This window comes from Drosophila melanogaster, chromosome Y, assembly GCF_000001215.4.
Source record: "Drosophila melanogaster chromosome Y".
Lineage (NCBI taxonomy): Eukaryota > Metazoa > Arthropoda > Insecta > Diptera > Drosophilidae > Drosophila > Drosophila melanogaster.
Window position 1 is genome coordinate 328332 of NC_024512.1, and position 21802 is coordinate 350133.

Genomic DNA, 21802 nt, shown 5'->3' on the forward strand with positions numbered 1-21802 from the left:
CTGTAAACATTTAACATCTGCATTTAGATGCTCGAGTCTATACTCGTTACATTCGCGTAAATCATTGTTGATCGCGAAGTTGACTATATCGTTGTCAACGGACATGGGATCGAGATGTGTTACATCATTGTCCACTGTGTCACTAACAACTTCTGTTTTTGATGCTTTGGTTTAAGGCACTCAGACGCGGTCTTAACCTTTTGCTTCTTTGGATTGATTTTCTTCACTGGAGCAGAATAATCCTTTTTCTGTGGGTCACGGCATTTAGATGAGGTCTCTCCCTTCTTTACTCCTTCTTTGAACATAAAGTTACAGTCTCGGTATCATAATCTATCTTAGATTTCGTATCTTCTAGATACTTTCGACCTAACAGGAAATCATAATTGTCGGAAAATTTGTGGACAAAGAATTTCTGAACAGACGGACATACTGAAGTAGGCTTTATTAAAATGCTTTAATTTTATTGGCCCTTTAATGGTTCGATTTTCTTCTTTTTCTTCTAAATTTTCAAAATTTTTCTTTATGATATTGATTGATGAGCCTGTGTCGATCATTCTCTTGTAAATTTTGTTATGATAACTTATTGGCACATGGGGACTGGTACGTCCTCCTGTGTCACTTGAGTGTCCGAGGTAGCTTGATGAAAATTTACATTCATCCTGCTTTGGTCACCTTGACTCTCGCGTTGCCTTTTTACCGTCCCTTGACCGTTAATATTATTTGAGGTTGAAGGCTGGCAATTACATCCATCCTGCTTTGGCCACTTTGAATCTCGAGTCGCCTTTTTACCGTCCCTTGACCGTTAATATTATTTGAGGTTGAAGGTTGGAAACTAAGGGAATTGTTAAGAGGATTGTTTTGTTGGCCTTGTGTTAAATCCTTATAAACGTGTAATAATTTCCCTTTTGATTACCCGGTATAAGACGACGTGAATACTGACTTTGATTTGTAATATGATGATTCGAAATTTGGGGTTGCGTGTTTTTATTCAGGATAATAACGGCTGTAATTGAGATTTCTGTTACTGTAATATCTATCTTTGATTATGTCTTTTACAATGATTTCCTGCGTCTGTTCCCTTCTGATCTATTAGAACGCTGATTTTCTGGACTGGCCTAGCTTCATTGAAACATATAATATAAATATATATAGTATATTATAAATAGTATCGATATCTTTGCGTGCCAATGACATATAAATTATATCCGGCAATTTTCGATCTATTACGGACTTAACAGTTCTATTTAACATTTCAGTGTAATTTGATTTATCGACAGGGTCGCTTCCTAATTCTAGGCTGTCAAACATAATCCAATAATGTGATTGGAGCTGCTCGATGAAATTACAGATGCTTCCGGAATATGATGTGTCACCCAGTTGTCTTATAAGTGTTATGTAGGGCCTGACATCCTTGAATGCCATAGCCAGTGCCTTCTTTGTGTCCAGCCATGTATTTGCTCTTTCTTGGGTCACGACCTCCAATGCTGCATCCACTAGTAAGCGTTTTACTGCTTCGTATGTAACATGTGCCTGCCTGGCATCTTGGTAGCTGCTCGACCTGGTTAACAAACCCAGACAACTTGCCAGGTGTGCCATCGTAGTAGTTCAGTTCTTTAATCTGATTCAATAATTGATTTAGGTGGGTTTCCGAAAGTTGTGGAACTGCCATGGTATATTTATATAAGTTTCTGAGTACACGGAGCTTATTTCAAATTTGGTTTTAAATAACGGAATTAAAAATTATAATAGCGTATCCTTCAATGGATCAGTACCGACTAAGAGGACTGTTTATTTAACAGATCCTACTTGCAATACTCATATGTAAAAAAAATATAATTATAATAATTATAATTATTTTACTGAATGAAGAAGAACACCGACCGATTATAATTAGGTCTCAAACTGAACTCTGCTAATTACTGTGATTTGATACGCGTTCAAGCCTCGGTTTGAAGCTTTTCTAATATGGACTTTACACTTTAGAGTTCTGATCAAATGAAGAGAGAGCTTTTGACTCTCTCTCTTTTGCTGGCTTTAATTGCCTTTGCATTGCTCTTGGATTCAAGTGCTTTCGATCTTGGGTACAAGTGCTGTTAGATTCTTATAATTTGATCCGAGTTTTGAACGTGGGAACATGACGATGTTGCGATGGCTTAAGCAATGAATGTTTAAATTAGGCAACGGATGTTTAGTCTACCAGTGGGTGACTTATATGGGGTTTGGGTTTATTAAACTCAAACTTGTCTTGAGGATCATATGACAGTCTTATTCTTATCTGGTATCTGTTGGGTACATACAGAGTAGTGTTTTTTTTATTTTTTTATTACTCGACATACGGTAGGAAAATTAAAATCTTTTAATGATACCACCTACCGTCCGTAGGTGGCATGCACGATTCATAAACTCTAATGGGATTATGCTTTCCGGGACTGCCAGTCCAGGTAGGACTTCATTCATTGCAGTCCATGAGGGCTCCTCCTTCCACACTTTAGTCGACTTTGACGACAAGCCAGGAACGCTGAGGTAGTATTATTCGCCCGCCACCACACGGGACGACTGTTTGAGCTTAACCACCATCTCGTCTGATCGGACTCGCTTCATCATATTAATGATAAGGCTATGACCCTTCTCCCATGCCTCGCTGCTCGCCGCGAACAGGCCACTAGGGCTGAACGGGGTACCTGTCAGAGTTTTTAGCTGCTCCCTCTCCTCCGTAAGCCTGGAGCAGTGCATTAGCACATGTTAAGCTGTTTCTTCACGATCGGCGCAGAACGAGCCGGGCTGACTCTACGTGACGGAACCTGAGTAGATAGGCCCGAAAGCAGCCGTCAACTCAGGGATGAGCTGGTGTGACTTCCCCGCCGCGACCTTTGCCATCTGTTCCACCCAGCATCAACTCGTGTGCCTCTAGCCTGGAGGCACCACCCTGCATTAGGCTGACAGCCTTGATCTCCAGATCAATTGGCGGAAGGCCTGACAGTGCTAGCGCCGCGTCTTTGCAATTGGTCTTGAAACCTCTAATGAGCCTGAGGGCCAAGGAGCGTAGCGCGCTCCTTTCAGGTATGAACCCCTGCTAGTGGCAATGCTCCAGAGTGGTGCAGCGTATAGGAGCGAAGCCTTTGCTACCGCCACCAGCAGTTTTCTGGCCGTATATCTAGGGCCACCGACGTTGGGCATGAGTCTAGCTAGCGAAGAGGCTATGACTGCTACCTTCTTGCTAGCGTAACTCGCGTGATCATTAAACGATAGTCTGTGGTCTATCATTACACCCATATACTTTAGGGACTCTTGGGAGGTTACCTGTGTGCCATTGGCGGAGACTATCATATACACCACCTTCTTCCTGCTGCTTAGTAGGACTGGCTCGGTCTTGTGGGCCGCTATTGCTAGCTCGGCTTTCTCGAGCCAGTGGATGGCAGCACCAATCGTAGTGTTACATTTATCTTGCAACCCTGCGATTGTTTTGACGACTGCTGTAATTGCCACATCGTCAGCAAAACAGTGCAGATCTACTCCCATGATGCCCAAGATCATTATCGTACATGATGTTCCATAGGATTGGTCCAAGTACCGATCCTTGGGGAACACCTGCCGAAACACGGTATCTTTTTGGGCCGGCTTCCGCTTTGTAGCCGCCAACGGCTATCCTCAGATACTCCGGGATCCCCATACGGTTCATGACTCCCGAGATTACGGGCCATCTGGCGGTGTTGAAGGCGTTCTTTACGTCCAGGGTCACTATTGCGCAGTCTTCCCTCCTGCCCCCAAGCCATCTATGACCAGCAAGGGCGGTCTTGGCGATGTCACACACGGCCGAGAGAGCGTCCAGGCTACTCTCCTTTCCGGAAGCCATATTGCTTGCTTCCTAGGCCGTTGGTGCTCTCGTCGATAGCCTCTATTCGAATATACAGGATACGTTCGAACAGTTTTCCAAATATGTCCAATAGGCATAGGGGGCGGTAGCTGTTTGCAGCGTGTGCTGGACCCTTGCCTTTCGGCAACAGCACTAGCTTCTGACTTTTTCACCTTGTTGGGAAGATTCCCTCCAGAACACATTGCTGGAAGGTGGCCCTGAAGATGCCAGGGTTCCCCAGCGCCTCTGATTTAATAAGAGCTCCATGGCAGGGGCTATTTCTGTAGGCAGCCATAGTGTGGTCTGCTTTGGAAATAGTCCCCCTACAATCTTAGCCATGTCCCCAGGCTCAGATGGGGTTGCCGCTCTCTTTCTTAGCTTTTTGGTATCAAGCTTGTAGGTAAGGCCACAGATATCGCTGTCTACGCTATCGTGCAGCTCCTTATACGACCGCGATTTGGCAGCCGCAATGCCGTGCTTGAACTCTATGCGTTTCCTTCTGAAGGCCTCAAAGAGCTCCGCGTGGTGAGTGCAGCCTCTGGCTCGTTGCTCCGTTCTCCGAGCCCTGAGGCAGTCAGGCCGAAGTTGGCTTAGGGTGGCGCTGTGCCTTCTTTATCGATCCAGGCCTTATCGATCTTCCTGGTGTCCCATGCTTGCCCGGCGGTTCTACTCTGCCGTCTCCAAGGCGGACCCTCCGGGGTGAGAATGAAGGAAATCAAAGCGTGGTCGCTCATCGTTACGACGTCTTGACCACCCAGTCGTTGTTATCAACAAGCCCTCTACTGAAAAAAGGTAACGTCAATGAATGATGTACCCCTATCGTTGTTAAACGTCGGCTTCCGACCGTGGTTCAGCAGTACTAGGTCCAGCATTCCCATGGCGTCTATCACTGCTCGGCCTCTGAGGTTCGATACTCTGCTGTCCCATTCCACTGCTCAGGCATTGAAATCACCTGCAATGATCTTCGGGCTTCGTCCTCTCGCATGGACCACAAGCGCCTCCAGGAACTCCTCGAACTGGTTGGGGGTGTCGCTAGGCGGAGCATAGCAGCTGTACATATGCACGTGTTTTATCTTTGCATAGGCGATTTCCCGCATCGGTGATGCAGCCAGTTCCTGGACTTGGAGAGAGCTGCAACACTTGATACCTGACTCGTCTAGGATCATGGAGTATTGTCCCGTTCCAGTGACGTAAGGTTCGCTTAGGAGCATGATGTCTACATTGCGCTCCGCCCCAGTCTGAGCCAGGAAGCTCTGAGCTGCTGCGCAATAATTAACATTGAGCTGTATTACGCTAATATGGGCGTGCATTATGGTGGTTCTTGGCTTCTTCTAAGCTTGCTCCGTAGGTCGGGCACGCAAAGCTACCCGTCGGGTGCTTTCTGTCCACGTCGCTGCTGCAAATCAGGCAATTTGGTGCTGAAACACACCCCTTGCCTAGTGACCACGTTCACCTCACCTAATACAACATTCTCCTTGCAGATTGCTGCTCGGTGACCGTAGTCAAGACACCTGTAGCATCTCGTGGGCCGGTCGGTAGCGCTCAATAGCACTGAGGCTATCTGGGTCCCGTCTCGCATTCTGCGAAGGCCCTTGACATCCCCTGGATCTGGGCGACCATGCAGCTGTGGAGCTCCTCTGCTGTCGAAGCCTGGTCCTGTCCGCTGCAGGATAGCGCTTTTCTTTGCGCTCCCGTGCGCACAGAGGCCAAGTCTTTGAGCGCCGCTTCAAGATCGCTCTCTTCCCTCTACTTCGAGCAACGGCTCACCTTGCTGTGTTCTCCGGATTTTGCGTACGTTGCTGCCCAGTTCGCTAAGGGTCGGGTCCGATCTAAACTTCCTAAGCATCCCTGCGTACGTAAGCTTCACCCGTCTTCTTAACGATCAGTGAATCCGGTTTTCTGCGCAGGCGCATAGGCTTGACCTTGGTCCAGTCTGCACCCGTGCTAGCATTCTTGCCGACAAATGCGTAGCTGCCTCGCTTGGACTCATTTGGTCTGGGTGTCGCCTTTCCTTCTCCGATGCCACCCATAGTGTGGTTGCTCGGCTTGGGCACCTGAACTTTGGGTTTTTGCCCCTGATCCGTGAGGAACCTTTTTAGTTGGCTTTCTTGACTCCGTCTCGGTAGCAATGCTCGTCATGCTGTGCTCGCTAGTTGGCTAAGAGCTGAGAGTTCAGAAGGTACGCCCTTTGTTTCTCTTGTGACGTGCCGTTGAGTCTCGAATGCGGATAGCAGGATGTTTATCTTGCCATTCATCCCGGTGAGTATTCCCTTCAGGTCCTCATTCTGGAAGGCCGTGGTCAGGTCCGAAGACCGATGCGGTGGTACATCGTTATCTGTCGTTCTCCACCTCTACAGCAGCACTGCAGTCGCTAGTCAACGGCGGCATGCTTGCTCACCCCTCGCCATCGCTGGAACCGAGATTCCGTCACCGTGGGTCGGTGGGTCCTCTAGTGGGGGATCTCGAGAGTCTGGAGCTCCTCCTGAACGGGCCGTTGCCCGTCGTGTGGGCCGTCGCTTTTCTTAGCGAATTGTGCGCTCCCCAGGAACCAGTATCAAAATTAAATAATATTTTAAACTTATGGCACGTCTCCACCGTGTGGTTCTGCCAATTTGCCGTACGCACCGGTCTACTCAACTCCGAAAATTACGAATGTTTCGCGCAGCGTTAAAATAAGACGTCCGTCTGCACGGCGATGTAGACTTCTGTGACCGCCACAGAATATTATGTTCTGACTGTAATAGACTATAATATCTCAAGTTCTCCCTGGTGATAATTAGATTTTTCTTATATTTATTTATTTCTTTGATTCCTTACTATTTCTTATATTGTGTTTATCGGCAGCGCACCACATTGAAGGTGTGGCCGCGACACCCATGCGCAAAAATTAAAATGAAGTATGCGCACTCTACATATACTGCGTAACCGTAATACTTGAAATTTCGTATGGAATCTTAAATGGGAATATCGATCCATATTTTTAATAACTCCCGAATGTTCGACAGATGGCTACACACAGAGAAGGACACATTTTGGTAGATGGCTATGTCGATTCAGCGAAGATATAATATATATGAAATATATTTATAAAATTAAATAAATATGTTTTTTTAAAACGTAAATTATTTTATATAAACTTACTGCTTTCCGACGATGCCTTTCGAATGGGTTTCATATGAGATGTCCAGAAGCGCATCATTCCTCGTGGCTGGCCGTGACCCACATGCCAGAAGCTTCTGGAGAATCCTCACCTCCAAAGGAAAAGTTAATAGTCTCGGTTACTTCATCAATTGGTACTTGATCCGATTTGGCTTTGAGGAGAGCCAAACAACATATAGCTGAACAGTGTTCAGATTTCCTAACCATTGGGGGTCCGGAGATTGGTAAAATTAAAGACTCCTTTTGGCTGTTAGGATCCTCTTCTTGGAAGCCAAATATTAAATATGACACAAACTCGTTCCAATCCACCTTAAAGTCACGATTCTGATTAATCTTTAAAAAGAGCCGTGTATACATTGAATCATTGAACGTTATGTCTAGTTCTTCAAGTATGATCCCACTCGGGAGTGTTAAGAAACGCCGAGTAGAGTTTCTCGAGTTGATCCTATGAAATCCACTTGTGTAAGCGTTCTGACTGCTCCTCCGCTGAATGACTTTCCGTGGATAATATTGTCTGATACTCAACAGCGCTCTTAGTATTTATACTCGCATTAAATATTACAGACATTTCAGAAAGTTTTAATAGTTAACTTAGCCTCATAAGGATTTTGTATTGTACTTTTCAGGCCTACTCTTTAAATTATAAAATAAGAACGATACAGCACTTTATTTTAAAAAACCTTTTATAGCTCCTGAGACGATCCTCCAAAAGGTACAGGATAATAATATAATAAAATATAATATAATAAATAGAATATCATATAATTTTGTAATAATCTCATAAAAAATAATATAAAATCAGCTTGAATAAATAAAGCATTAAAAGCATTATTATGGATTATTATCCAGGCAATAATGTTGTCTGTAGATAAATCGTTAGCTGGTTTCGGGTGCATGGCTCTGTTTGCGATATGGCTACCATAACCTGATTAAAGTAGCCGATGAATCGTTGATGTTATGGTTTCACGTTTTCTTAATGTAGCTTACCCACATTCAATTCTAATAAAGTTTTAAAAAATATAGTCTTAATAGGCTTGGACATACACGTTGCGCTTGTCAGTTCTATAAGTAGTTCATTTAAATATAAAAGTAGTGCAGATAACATTGTGTTACGTGGTAAATCAGAAAATTTATAAAATGGATCCAGAAAGGAATGTTAAACGTTTACGAAAACTCTTTGGCGTTTCGCGCAACATGTTAAAGCGTGCTGCCCGGAGACCTAGTGTAAGTGACCAAGAACGTGAAGACCAACAAAGAAGACGATATCAGTTACTTCGAGAAATGAGGCAACAACGGATTTCAAGCCTGGGCCCAAACCAGCGGTATGTTTTAGAAATTTGTGCAGATTTGTTGGGTATAGATCCTGAGGAAATAGTAACTGGTATTGTGGATGAAAGCAAGTATGTTGAGAATGTAAATGGTATATTTGAGGAAAAAGGTCCCATGGCCATAATGATAAGTAACGCAACAATGTTAGGATATCCAACTGATTCCGGTCGCTACCAGGAAAAGCTTAAATACACTGAAATTCAACGCTCTGTATGTTTGAGGTCGGATCTAGTTGATTTGATTGGAAAGTGGACTGTTGTATATCGACTTAACAACGAAAAATCGATTGATAACCGTTCGGTTAGTGATGAGGTGGCAATATTTATGATATCAGCTGAAGAGCGAAACTCTTGCTTAAATGTTGTTAAAACATTTATGGATCACGTTTTAAAGCCGTCAATAGAAGCTGTGACCGAATTTGGATTGGCAGAAAAAGAGCAAACTCAAAAGTTTTTTCATATTCTTAATATGTACAACACGTTTCTAAAATCATCTGAAGCAACTGTTTCTTCTCGAGTGAACTTTGATATATCGCATGAACTATTTAAAGGATTATTACTTGTGAGATGGCAAATTGAAGCCAGTTCAAAAATACTTACACGAGTTCGACTGGTTGAACGTTATTTTGAGCAATGGCTTCGACAAATTCAAGGTATACTAGTAGAGGGAAAACAAATACAAAGAGATACACCCGATGTAGGACCTTTGCAAATGTTGGTCAATTGGCGGCGTATGTTGGCCAGATATACAACCATAACGGAGTTTGTTACATCCCGAGCATTTAATAACCACAAGGATTGCTTGACATTATCTCGATCTTCGAAACTTTTAAACGTAAGTTACTTTGTCTTTTATTTCTGAATCTATTTCCTAAAGTATACGGTAATCAAAAAAATATATTATATTTATAATATATTTAGCCGCCGTTTACAGAAGTTAATATTCGAATACTATTTCAATTGTCTCTTTTATTTCGATCTGTACTCTAGCTTGGTTCAACAGCGACTGACTGCCGCGCTCTCTGCAGAGTGGCGAGTCGATCAGTCGATAAGTTTCTCGATGATATTTGTATGTATGTATATAGTAAGGATGGGTGTATGAATGTATAAGCTTATGACTAGATTGGCTATGTATAATTAGGTATGTATGACTAGGAATGTATGACTAAGAGTAAAGGAAGAGGGTAGAAGGAGCAGCCTACTACAACTCGGCCGTCCTGACAGCTAGATCTCCCGATCTTAGGATTTTATAACAATTAACGTTTCTTAAAGCTAAGGGTCCTGTTTCTTATTTTATTCTTAGTAGAGATACTTTTGAACGGTCTTAAAGATTTTTTAGGTTTTCTTTTCTTCTTGTTTGTTTTCTTTGTTTTACAATTGCTTCTTAAATTATACTTTCTATTTCGTACAGAGTTTCTTAAATTATACTTTCTATTTTGTACAGAGTTTCTTAAATTATACTTTCAATTTTGTAGACTCTTAATTTTTTTTGCCAGTGTTTTATATTCTGTATGCTCCATACACCCCGGTAAGGATTGCGAGAAATTTGAAATCCATCAACATCTTCCAGAAGGAAGAGATCATTTTTGAGAACTTTGCTTATGACATAGGGTCCTTTATGCTTTGGAATTAACTTCTTAGCTATGCCTGTTGTTGAGTCAAAATTTTTAACCATGACGTAGTCGCCTTTTGTGAACACTCCTGATCGTTTTCGTTTTTTGTCAACATATTCTTTATTGTATGCTTGTGCTATTTTCTGACTTGCCTCGCCTTTATTTCTAATACTTTCTAAATCTCTTTCTTCAATCGTTTCTCCAATTTCCTAAATTTTTTCTTTTAACTCATCCATAATTTGTCCTTTTTGTTGTAAACCAAATAACATTATGCTAGGATACTGTTTAATGCTGCGGTGTTGTGTATTTTTCAGGGTATATTCGACGTTTTCTAAGTCTAAGTCCCAGTGTAGACCTTGATCAGGTTCAATTAACTTGCTAATCATTGGACCAAGACTTCGGTTTATACGTTCAACCGTTGGCTTGTGGCGATCCTGTTGCAATTTTTATGTGTTTAACATTGCATTCTTTCAAAAATGAGTCAAAATCGCCAGACGTGAAACATGCTCCTATCTGATATGATACACTTAGGCCTACTGTATGCTCTGAAGTAGTCGTTTAACGATTGTATGACTTCTTTTGTGTTCGTAGTTTTTGTTGCGAATAGTCTGACAAACTTTGTGAATGCATCTACTATCACTAGAATATGTTTCTTCGGTCTACCCAAGTCTACTGGACCATAATGGTCAATATTGATGATTTCAAAAAGTTTGTTTCCCTTAGGTATGTTGTGCAGAAATCCTTCTGTTTTTCCTATTTTGGGACTGAATGAAATACATTTTAAACAGTTGCTGATATGTGTGCTACACTTCTGTTTTAAATTTGGAAACCAATAGTTTTTCATTATAGCTTCTATCATTTTGTCTCTTCCTACGTGTCCAAGTTCGTTGTGATACTTGTATAACACTTGTTCTTCCATTTCTATCGGAACGTAGAACAGCAATCTATTTTCATTTGTCTTTTTATAAACTATACCATTTCTCATCTCATACAATTTATTTTCTGTGTTTTCTAACAATTGCCTGATTTCTTTTAATTTTGTATCTTTCCCTTGACATATAACTAGATTATCTTCGAAACTGTTTGTTTGAATTAACATAATATTTGTACACCTACTCAGTGCGTCAACATGTTGCATGCGGCTACCTGCCCTATGCACAATTTCAAAATCATAACCTTGGAATTCTAAAGCCCACCTGGCTATCCTAGGGTTTAGCTCTTTTTTGCTTAGGGTCAAAATTAATGAGTTGCAGTCGGTGACTATTTTAAATGTCCTCCAATGAAGATAAACTCTAAATCTACGTAACGAATAAACAATGGCTAAAGTTTCTAACTCGAAACTGTGGTATTTTGATTCAATATCTGTTGTCCGTTTTGAAAAGAATGAAACTGAGTGCCATTTCTGGTCCTCCTTCTTTTGCATAAGTACAGCACCGAATCCAGAAGAACTTGCATCACAATGCAATTCTCTTTCGTGTTTATGGTTGTATATAGCTAAGACCGGTGACTGTATTAATTTATCTTTTAACATATTAAAACAAATCATTTCTTCACTACCAAATTTGACGGTTTATCTTTTTTAAGAATGTCGTGCAGTGGTTTAGCTAGTCTAGAAAAATCTTTTATGAACCGTCGAAAATATGAGCATAATCCCAAAAAACTTTTTACTGTATGAACATTGTTAGGTATTGGGAAATTTTTTATTGCCTCGATTCCTTTGTCATTGGGCATTATGCCGTCTTTATTTATTATGAACCCAAGATATTTTATACTCGATTGCATAGACTCACATTTGTCTATTCTTAATCCAAGTTTATTTTCTACTAATCTTATAAAAATTTCTTTCAACGTTTTTAAGTGTTCGTTTATATTTTCGGTTGAAAATAGAATGTCGTCCATAAATACTACTACTTTGTTTTCTCTAATTATATCAGCAAAAATTTGTTAACAAATCTTTGGAACACAGACGGGGCGTTTTTGAGGCCAAATGGCATTCGCAGCCACTCTTATTGGCCTAATGGTGTAACGAAAGAGGTGTATTTTATTGATTCTTTTTTAACATGCACGTGGAAAAAACCGTTTTTAAGATCGAGTTTGGTGAAAACAGTTTTCTCATTCATTCTATCTAACAAGTCATCTATAAGAGGTAGAGGATAGTTGTCTTTCATTGTCATTTTATTAAGTTTTCTAAAGTCGACGCACATACGTAAGTCTCCAGTTTTCTTTTTCACTAAAACGATAGGCGATGCATATTCCGAGTCGCTTGGTCGTATAAATCCGTTTTCCAAATATTCGTCTAATAGTTTTTGTAACCTGTCTTTTTCTGTGTATGAAAGCCTCCTAGGAGAACAGCTAAACGGTTTCGGGTTTTCCAAACACAATTGTATTTCACTTCTAACTGTCGGTTCATTTGGCCTTTTTGCATTTATAAAAAAAATACTAAGCAACCTATCGAATTCTAGTTGTAACCTATTGCTAAAATTTTCTCCTATTTTGTATTCTAACTCACTTTCAGTTACATGACATATTCTTTTCATATTGACTTTCCTTATCAAAGTTGTCATTTAATTGTTCGTAAACGTTTTTATCTTTTGGCAATTTAAAACTAACGATTTCTTTTGAAGTGTTAACAATTTCATCTTCTGATAATTTTGATTTACTGATATTCTTTTGTTGACTAGCTATTTCATCTCTTAACGATATTTGACCAGTTTCTTTTCGGACTAATAGTAGAATTTTTTAACGATTTCGGACTAACAATTTCATTTTCTAACGATTTTGGACTAACAATTCCATTTTCTAACGATTTTGGACTAACAATTGCATTTTCTAACGATTTTGGACTAACAATTTCATTTTCTAACGATTTCTCAGGACTATCATTTTCAGTAGACATTGATCTTTTGTTTATTTCCATGGGGTTTCTCAACGCAATCATTCCCAAGGTGCACGGGTCTAAATTTAAATTGCGTGCAGTTAAAAAATCTCTGCCGAGAATAACATTATACCTCATAGACTGGTCGCAAACAATGATTAAACGAAAATATATTTTTATTGATCCTTTCAATACATAACATCTGGTTTGTCCATGTGTTTTGAGAATACAGTTGTTTAAACCAAAATAGCAAGTATTAACTAGGGCTAACTTCATTGTCTCGTTAATAAGTGACTTTTTAATGATAGATATAGGACTGCCAGCGTCTATGAGGCGTTCTGAAATTCTAGGCTTATAAGCATTTTCAAAAAAATTAATTTTAAACCATCTTACATAATTATTAGTTGAAACGCTCTTCCTTGTGGGACATTGTGCCACCAGGTGTCCAAGTTGTCCACAGGCGTAGCACGAACCTGGTTCACGTTTGGGCTTCTTGCAGATGTCAGCTTTGTGTCCTCTTGAATTACAGTTTGCGCATCGTATGGCATCTTTGTAGTCGGTTGGCTGTACAGGTGGCTCCCTCCGAGCTGGCAAATCGGATGTTCGAAAATGCGCGTAGCATCTCCGATGGAGTAGAGAAGCATTGAATCCGTACTTAGGTACGGAAATTTTGCAGCGGTATGTCCTCTATCATCTGGTCCAGTAGTTCGTCGTCGTCGATGTTTATCGATGTGAGAGAGCCATCTTCTCATCGTAATAACTGCAGAAATTCTCCTCGGTTTTCCACACGCGACTCTCGAATTTACGCCGGATCTCAGCCTTGGATGGTTGCTCGCCAAAAGTCAATGACAATTGATCAAGCAAATTGTCAATTGGTTCGATCAATCGAGCAGGGTGCGCATGTAACCAGACTTGCGCGTTTCCTTTAAGTTTAGTGATGAGTAAGATGGGTAAATGGTTGTCATCGATGTTGAAAGTTCGTGAGATATTTTTGACCACTGTTATCCAGGCACGCGCGCAAGTTTTCCCATCGTAATCGGTTATCGTCTCTTTGGCGAGAGCGAGAACATCAACTGGAAAAGGCTGGCTCTCCGCTCTCTCGTTGGATCGCTGCGGCGAGTGAAATGTTGTGTTCTCCTTTGTATCGCCAGCCTGCGTAAACTGCGCCGTCTGGATAACGGAACTAACTGTAGTCTTGCTTTGCTCTGGTTGTTGTTGTTCTTGGAACTGCAAGCTCGATCGTGTTCCGTTAAGCATTGCCTTCGCTTCTGCTAGCTCTGCTCGTAGTTGCTGTAGCTCGAACATGTTTGTCTCCCTCTCACTGCCAGTTTCGGTTGATTATTTTCTGTTCATCGCATTCACACTTACGTGATCGGTGTTAATTTCACAATTCTGGAAATCCAGTGAAGAAAAAATGTCGTTTCCTGGTGGAGCGTTTTTTCGCGGGTGCTCCGGTGGACAGTCGCCCCGAACTGCCGTTGGGATGTCTTGCAGCCTCGCGATTAATTCGGCTTTTGTGCCCTCCGTATTTTGCCCCAGAATACGTAGCCAATCTTTTAGAGTTGTCAGCGAAAAGTCGTTCAGGATGATTTTATCGTCCACTTTGGATTCTTAATCCCACTTCGGAGATTTTAGCCGCCGTTTACAGAAGTTAATATTAGAATACTATTTCAATTGTCTCTTTTATTTCGATCTGTACTCTAGCTTGCCACCACACGGGACGACTGTTTGAGCTTAACCACCATCTCTGATCGGACTCGCTTCATCATATTAATGATAAGGCTATGACCCTGCTCCCATGCCTCGCTGCTCGCCGCGAACAGGCCACTAGGGCTGAACGGGGTACCTGTCAGAGTTTTTAGCTGCTCTCTCTCCTCCGTCTGCCTGGAGCAGTGCATTAGCACATGTTAAGCTGTTTCTTCACGATCGGCGCAGAACGAGCATTGGGCTGACTCTACGTGACGGAACCTGAGTAGATAGGCCCGAAAGCAGCCGTCAACTCAGGGATCAGCTGGTGTGACTTCCCCGCCGCGACGTTTGCCATCTGTTCCATCCAGCATCCACTCGTGTGCCTCTAGCCTGGAGGCACCACCCTGCATTAGGCTGACAGCCTTGATCTCCAGATCAATTGGCGGAAGGCCTGACAGTGCTAGCGCCGAGTCTTTGCAATTGGTCTTGAAACCTCTAATGAGCCTGAGGGCCAAGGAGCGTAGCGCGCTTCAATCAGGTATGAACCCCTGCTAGTGGCAAGAGTGGTGCAGCGTATAGGAGCGAAGCCTTTGCTACCGCCACCAGCAGTTTCCTGGCCGTATATCTAGGGCCACCGACGTTGGGCATGAGTCTAGCTAGCGAAGAGGCTATGACTGCTGCCTTCTTGCTAGCGTAACTCGCGTGATCATTAAACGATAGTCTGTGGTCTATCATTACACCCATATACTTTAGAGACTCTTGGGAGGTTACCTGTGTGCCATTGGCGGAGACTAGCAAATTTACCACCTTCTTACTGCTGCTTAGCAGGACTGGCTCGGTCTTGTGGGCCGCTATTGCTAGCTCGGCTTTCTCGAGCCAGTGGATGGCAGCACCAATCGTAGTGTTACATTTATCTTGCAACCCTGCGATTGTTTTGACGACTGCTGTAACTGCCACATCGTCAGCAAAACAGTGCAGATCTACTCCCATAATGACCAAGATCATCATCGTACATGATGTTCCATAGGATTGGTCCAAGTACCGATCCTTGGGGAACACCTGCCGAAACACGGTATCTTTTTGGGCCGGCTTCCGCTTTGTAGCCGCCAACGGCTATCCTCAGATACTCCGGGATCCCCATACGGTTCATGACTCCCGAGATTACGGGCCATCTGGCGGTGTTGAAGGCGTTCATTACGTCCAGCTACCGCCCCCAAATATGTCCAATAGGCATAGGGGGCGGTAGCTGTTTGCAGCGTGTGCCCTCCAGGGAGAGAATGAAGGAAATCAAAGCGTGGTCGCTCATCGTTACGATGTCTTGACCACCCAGTTGTTGTTATCAACAAGCCCTCTACTGAAAAAAGGTAACGTCAATAATTGATGTACCCCTATCGTTGTTAAACGTCGGCTTCCGACCGTGGTTCAGCAGTACTAGGTCCAGCATTCCCATGGCGTCTATCACTGCTCGGCCTCTGAGGTTCGATACTCTGCTGTCCCATTCCACTGCTCAGGCATTGAAATCACCTGCAATGATCTTCGGGCTTCGTCCTCTCGCATGGACCACAAGCGCCTCCAGGAACTCCTCGAACTGGTTGGGAGTGTCGCTAGGCGGAGCATAGCGGCTGTACATATGCACGTGTTTTATCTTTGCATAGGCGATTTCCCGCATCGGTGATGCAGCCAGTTCCTGGACTTGGAGAGAGCTGCAACACTTGATACCTGACTCGTCTAGGATCATGGAGGATTGTCCCGTTCCAGTGACGTAAGGTTCGCTTAGGAGCATGATGTCTACATTGCGCTCCGCCCCAGTCTGAGCCAGAAAGCTCTGAGCTGCTGCGCAATAATTAACATTGAGCTGTATTACGCTAATATGGGCGTGCATTATGGTGGTTCTTGGCTTCTTCTAAGCTTGCTCCGTAGGTCGGGCACGCAAAGCTACCCGTCGGGTGCTTTCTGTCCACGTCGCTGCTGCAAATCAGGCAATTTGGTGCTGAAACACACCCCTTGCCTAGTGACCACGTTCACCTCACCTAAGACAACATTCTCCTTGCAGATTGCTGCTCGGTGACCGTAGTCAAGACACCTGTAGCATCTCGTGGGCCGGTCGGTAGCGTTCAATAGCACTGAGGCTATCTGGGTCCCGTCTCGCATTCTGCGAAGGCCCTTGACATCCCCTGGATCTGGGCGACCATGCAGCTGTGGAGCTCCTCTGCTGTCGAAGCCTGGTCCTGTCCGCTGCAGGATAGCGCTTTTCTTTGAGCTCCCGTGCGCACAGAGGCCAAATCTTTGAGCGCCGCTTCAAGATCGCTCTCTTTCCTCTACTTCGAGCAACGGCTCACCTTGCTGTGTTCTCCGGATTTTGCGTACGTTGCTGCCCAGTTCGCTAAGGGTCGGGTCCGATCTTAACTTCCTAAGCATCTCTGCGTACGTAAGCTTCACCCGTCTTCTTAACGATCAGTGAATCCGGTTTTCTGCGCAGGCGCATAAGCTTGACCTTGGTCCAGTCTGCACCCGTGCTAGCATTCTTGCAGACAGATGCGTAGCTGCCTCGCTTGGACTCATTTGGTCTGGGTGTCGCCTTTCCTTCTCCGATGCCACCCATAGTGTGGTTGCTCGGCTTGGGCACCTGGACTTTGGGCTTTTGCCCCTGATCCGTGAGGAACCTTTTTAGTTGGCTTTCTTGACTCGTCTCGGTAGCAATGCTCGTCATGCTGTGCTCGCTAGTTGGCTAAGGGCTGAGAGTTCAGAAGCTACGCCCTTTGTCTCTCATGTGACGTGCCGTTGGGTCTCGAATGCGGATAGCAGGATGTTTATCTTGCCATTCATCCTGGTGAGTATTCCCTTCAGGTCCTCATTCTGGAAAGCCGTGGTCAAGTCCGAAGACCGATGCGGTGGTCCATCGTTATCTGTCGTTCTCCACCTCTACAGCAGCACTGCAGTCGCTAGTCAACGGCGGCCTGCTTGCTCACCCCTCGCCATCGCTGGAACCGAGATTCCGTCACCGTGGGTCGGTGGGTCCTCTAGTGGGGGATCTCGAGAGTCTGGAGCTCCTCCTGAACGGGCCGTTGCACGTCGCGTGGGCCGTTGCTTTTCTTAGCGAATTGTGCGCTCCCCAGGAACCAGTATTAAAATTAAATAATATTTTAAACTTATGGCACGTCTCCACCGTGTGGTTCTGCCAATTTGCCGTACGCACCGGTCTACTCAACTCCGAAAATTACGAATGTTTCGCGCAGCGTTAAAATAAGACGTCCGTCTACACGGCGATGTAGACTTCTATGACCGCCACAGAATATTATGTTCTGACTGTAATAGACTATAATATCTCAAGTTCTGACCTGGTCATAATTAGATTTTTCTTATATTTATTTATTTCTTCGATTCCTTACTATTTCCCATATTGTGTTTATCGGCAGCGCACCACGTTGAAGGTGTGGCCGCGACACCCATGCGCAAAAATTAAAATGAAGTATGCGCACTCTACATATACTGCGTAACCGTAATACTTGAAATTTCGTATGGAATCTTAAATCGGAATATCGATCCATATTTTTAATAACTCCCGAATTTTCGACAGATGGCTACACAAAGAGAAGGACAGATTTTGTCCTTCATTCTTCGATTCAGCGAAGATATAATATATATGAAATATATTTATAAAATTAAATAAATATGTTTTTTTAAAACGTAAATTATTTTATATAAACTTACTGCTTTCCGACGATGCCTTTCGAATGGGTTTCATATGAGATGTCCAGAAGCGCATCATTCCTCGTGGCTGGCCGTGACCCACATGCCAGAAGCTTCTGGAGAATCCTCACCTCCAAAGGAAATGTTAATAGTCTCGGTTACTTCATCAATTGGTACTTGATCCGATTTGGCTTTGAGGAGAGCCAAACAACATATAGCTGAACAGTGTTCAGATTTCCTAACCATTGGGGGTCCGGAGATTGGTAAAATTAAAGACTCCTTTTGGCTGTTAGGATCCTCTTCTTGGAAGCCAAATATTAAATATGACACAAACTCTATCCAATCCACCTTAAAGTCACGATTCTGATTAATCTTTAAAAAGAGCCGTGTATACATTGAATCATTGAACGTTATGTCTAGTTCTTCAAGTATGATCCCACTCGGGAGTGTTAAGAAACGCCGAGTAGAGTTTCTCGAGTTGATCCTATGAAATCCACTTGTGTAAGCGTTCTGACTGCTCCTCCGCTGAATGACTTTCCGTGGATAATATTGTCTGATACTCAACAGCGCTCTTAGTATTTATACTCGCATTAAATATTACAGACATTTCAGAAAGTTTTAATAGTTAACTTAGCCTCATAAGGATTTTGTATTGTACTTTTCACTCCTACTCTTTAAATTATAAAATAAGAACGATACAGCACTTTATTTTAAAAACCCTTTTATACCTCCTGAGACGAGACTCCAAAAGGTACAGGATAATAATATAATAAAATATAATATAATAAATAGAATATCATATAATTTTGTAATAATCTCATAAAAAATAATATAAAATCAGCTTGAATAAAAAAAGCATTAAAAGCATTATTATGGATTATTATCCAGGCAATAATGTTGTCTGTAGATAAATCGTTAGCTGGTTTCGGGTGCATGGCTCTGTTTGCGATATGGCTACCATAACCTGATTAAAGTAGCCGATGAATCGTTGATGTTATGGTTTCACGTTTTCTTAATGTAGCTTACCCACATTCAATTCTAATAAAGTTTTAAAAAATATAGTCTTAATAGGCTTGGACATACACGTTGCGCTTGTCAGTTCTATAAGTAGTTCATTTAAATATAAAAGTAGTGCAGATAACATTGTGTTACGTGGTAAATCAGAAAATTTATAAAATGGATCCAGAAAGGAATGTTAAACGTTTACGAAAACTCTTTGGCGTTTCGCGCAACATGTTAAAGCGTGCTGCCCGGAGACCTAGTGTAAGTGACCAAGAACGTGAAGACCAACAAAGAAGACGATATCAGTTACTTCGAGAAATGAGGCAACAACGGATTTCAAGCCTGGGCCCAAACCAGCGGTATGTTTTAGAAATTTGTGCAGATTTGTTGGGTATAGATCCTGAGGAAATAGTAACTGGTATTGTGGATGAAAGCAAGTATGTTGAGAATGTAAATGGTATATTTGAGGAAAAAGGTCCCATGGCCATAATGATAAGTAACGCAACAATGTTAGGATATCCAACTGATTCCGGTCGCTACCAGGAAAAGCTTAAATACACTGAAATTCAACGCTCTGTATGTTTGAGGTCGGATCTAGTTGATTTGATTGGAAAGTGGACTGTTGTATATCGACTTAACAACGAAAAATCGATTGATAACCGCTCGGTTAGTGATGAGGTGGCAATATTTATGATATCAGCTGAAGAGCGAAACTCTTGCTTAAATGTTGTTAAAACATTTATGGATCACGTTTTAAAGCCGTCAATAGAAGCTGTGACCGAATTTGGATTGGCAGAAAAAGAGCAAACTCAAAAGTTTTTTCATATTCTTAATATGTACAACACGTTTCTAAAATCATCTGAAGCAACTGTTTCTTCTCGAGTGAACTTTGATATATCGCATGAACTATTTAAAGGATTATTACTTGTGAGATGGCAAATTGAAGCCAGTTCAAAAATACTTACACGAGTTCGACTGGTTGAACGTTATTTTGAGCAATGGCTTCGACAAATTCAAGGTATACTAGTAGAGGGAAAACAAATACAAAGAGATACACCCGATGTAGGACCTTTGCAAATGTTGGTCAATTGGCGGCGTATGTTGGCCAGATATACAACCATAACGGAGTTTGTTACATCCCGAGCATTTAATAACCACAAGGATTGCTTGACATTATCTCGATCTTCGAAACTTTTAAACGTAAGTTACTTTGTCTTTTATTTCTGAATCTATTTCCTAAAGTATACGGTAATCAAAAAAATATATTATATTTATAATATATTTAGCCGCCGTTTACAGAAGTTAATATTCGAATACTATTTCAATTGTCTCTTTTATTTCGATCTGTACTCTAGCTTGGTTCAACAGCGACTGACTGCCGCGCTCTCTGCAGAGTGGCGAGTCGATCAGTCGATAAGTTTCTCGATAATATTTGTATGTATGTATATAGTAAGGATGGGTGTATGAATGTATAAGCTTATGACTAGATTGGCTATGTATAATTAGGTATGTATGACTAGGAATGTATGACTAAGAGTAAAGGAAGAGGATAGAAGGAGCAGCCTACTACAACTCGGCCGTCCTGACAGCTAGATCTCCCGATCGTAGGATTTTATAACAATTAACGTTTCTTAAAGCTAAGGGTCCTGTTTCTTATTTTATTCTTCTTAGTAGAGATACTTTTGAACGGTCTTAAAGATTTTTTAGGTTTTCTTTTCTTCTTGTTTGTTTTCTTTGTTTTACAATTGCTTCGTAAATTATACTTTCTATTTCGTACAGAGTTTCTTAAATTATACTTTCTATTTTGTACAGAGTTTCTTAAATTATACTTTCTATTTTGTACTCTTAATTTTTTTTTGGCAGTGTTTTATATTCTATATGCTCCTTACATTACAAATTTGAAAGAAGGAAGCGATCATTTTTGAGAACTTTGCTTATGACATGGGGTCCTTTATGCTTTGTAATTAACTTCTTAGCTATGCCTGTTGTTGAGTCAAAATTTTTAACCATGACGTAGTCGCCTTTTGTGAACACTCCTGATCGTTTTTGTTTTTTGTCAACATATTCTTTATTGTATGCTTGTGCTATTTTATATTTTATATATATATATTTTTATTTTATATATATATATATATATATATAATATATATATAATATATATATATATATATATATATATATATATATATATATATTATATATTATATATTATATATTATATATTATATATTATATATTATATATTATATATTATATATTATATATTATATATAGTATATATTATATATTATATATTATATAGCATATATATTATATATTATATATTATATATTATATATTATATATTATATTATATATATTATATTATATATTATATATTATATATTATATATTATATATTATATATTATATATTATATATTATATATTATATATTATATATTATATATTATATATTATATATTATATATTATATATTATATATTATATATTATATATTATATATTATATATTATATATTATATATTATATATTATATATTATATATTATATATTATATATTATATATTATATATTATATATTATATATTATA

The 21802-nt window shown here is 41.2% G+C and overlaps 1 protein-coding gene and 2 pseudogenes across 1 annotated transcript in view; 1 reads left to right on the top strand and 2 right to left on the bottom strand.

The window, feature by feature from the left end:
• Positions 1-7054: 7054 nt before the first annotated feature.
• Positions 7055-7580, bottom strand: CR45946 (annotated as a pseudogene).
• A 469-nt stretch (positions 7581-8049) lies between these two features.
• kl-3 (male fertility factor kl3) overlaps positions 8050-21802 on the top strand; it is a gene marked incomplete at its 3' end in the record, with an annotated part of 226785 nt that continues 213032 nt past the window's right edge. The window contains exon 1 of the mRNA NM_001111012.3: positions 8050-9175. Within this exon, the coding sequence (NP_001104482.3) occupies positions 8150-9175 (1026 nt within the window). The 5' untranslated portion in view covers positions 8050-8149. The remainder of the gene's footprint in view (positions 9176-21802) is intronic.
• Positions 18289-18814, bottom strand: CR45947 (annotated as a pseudogene).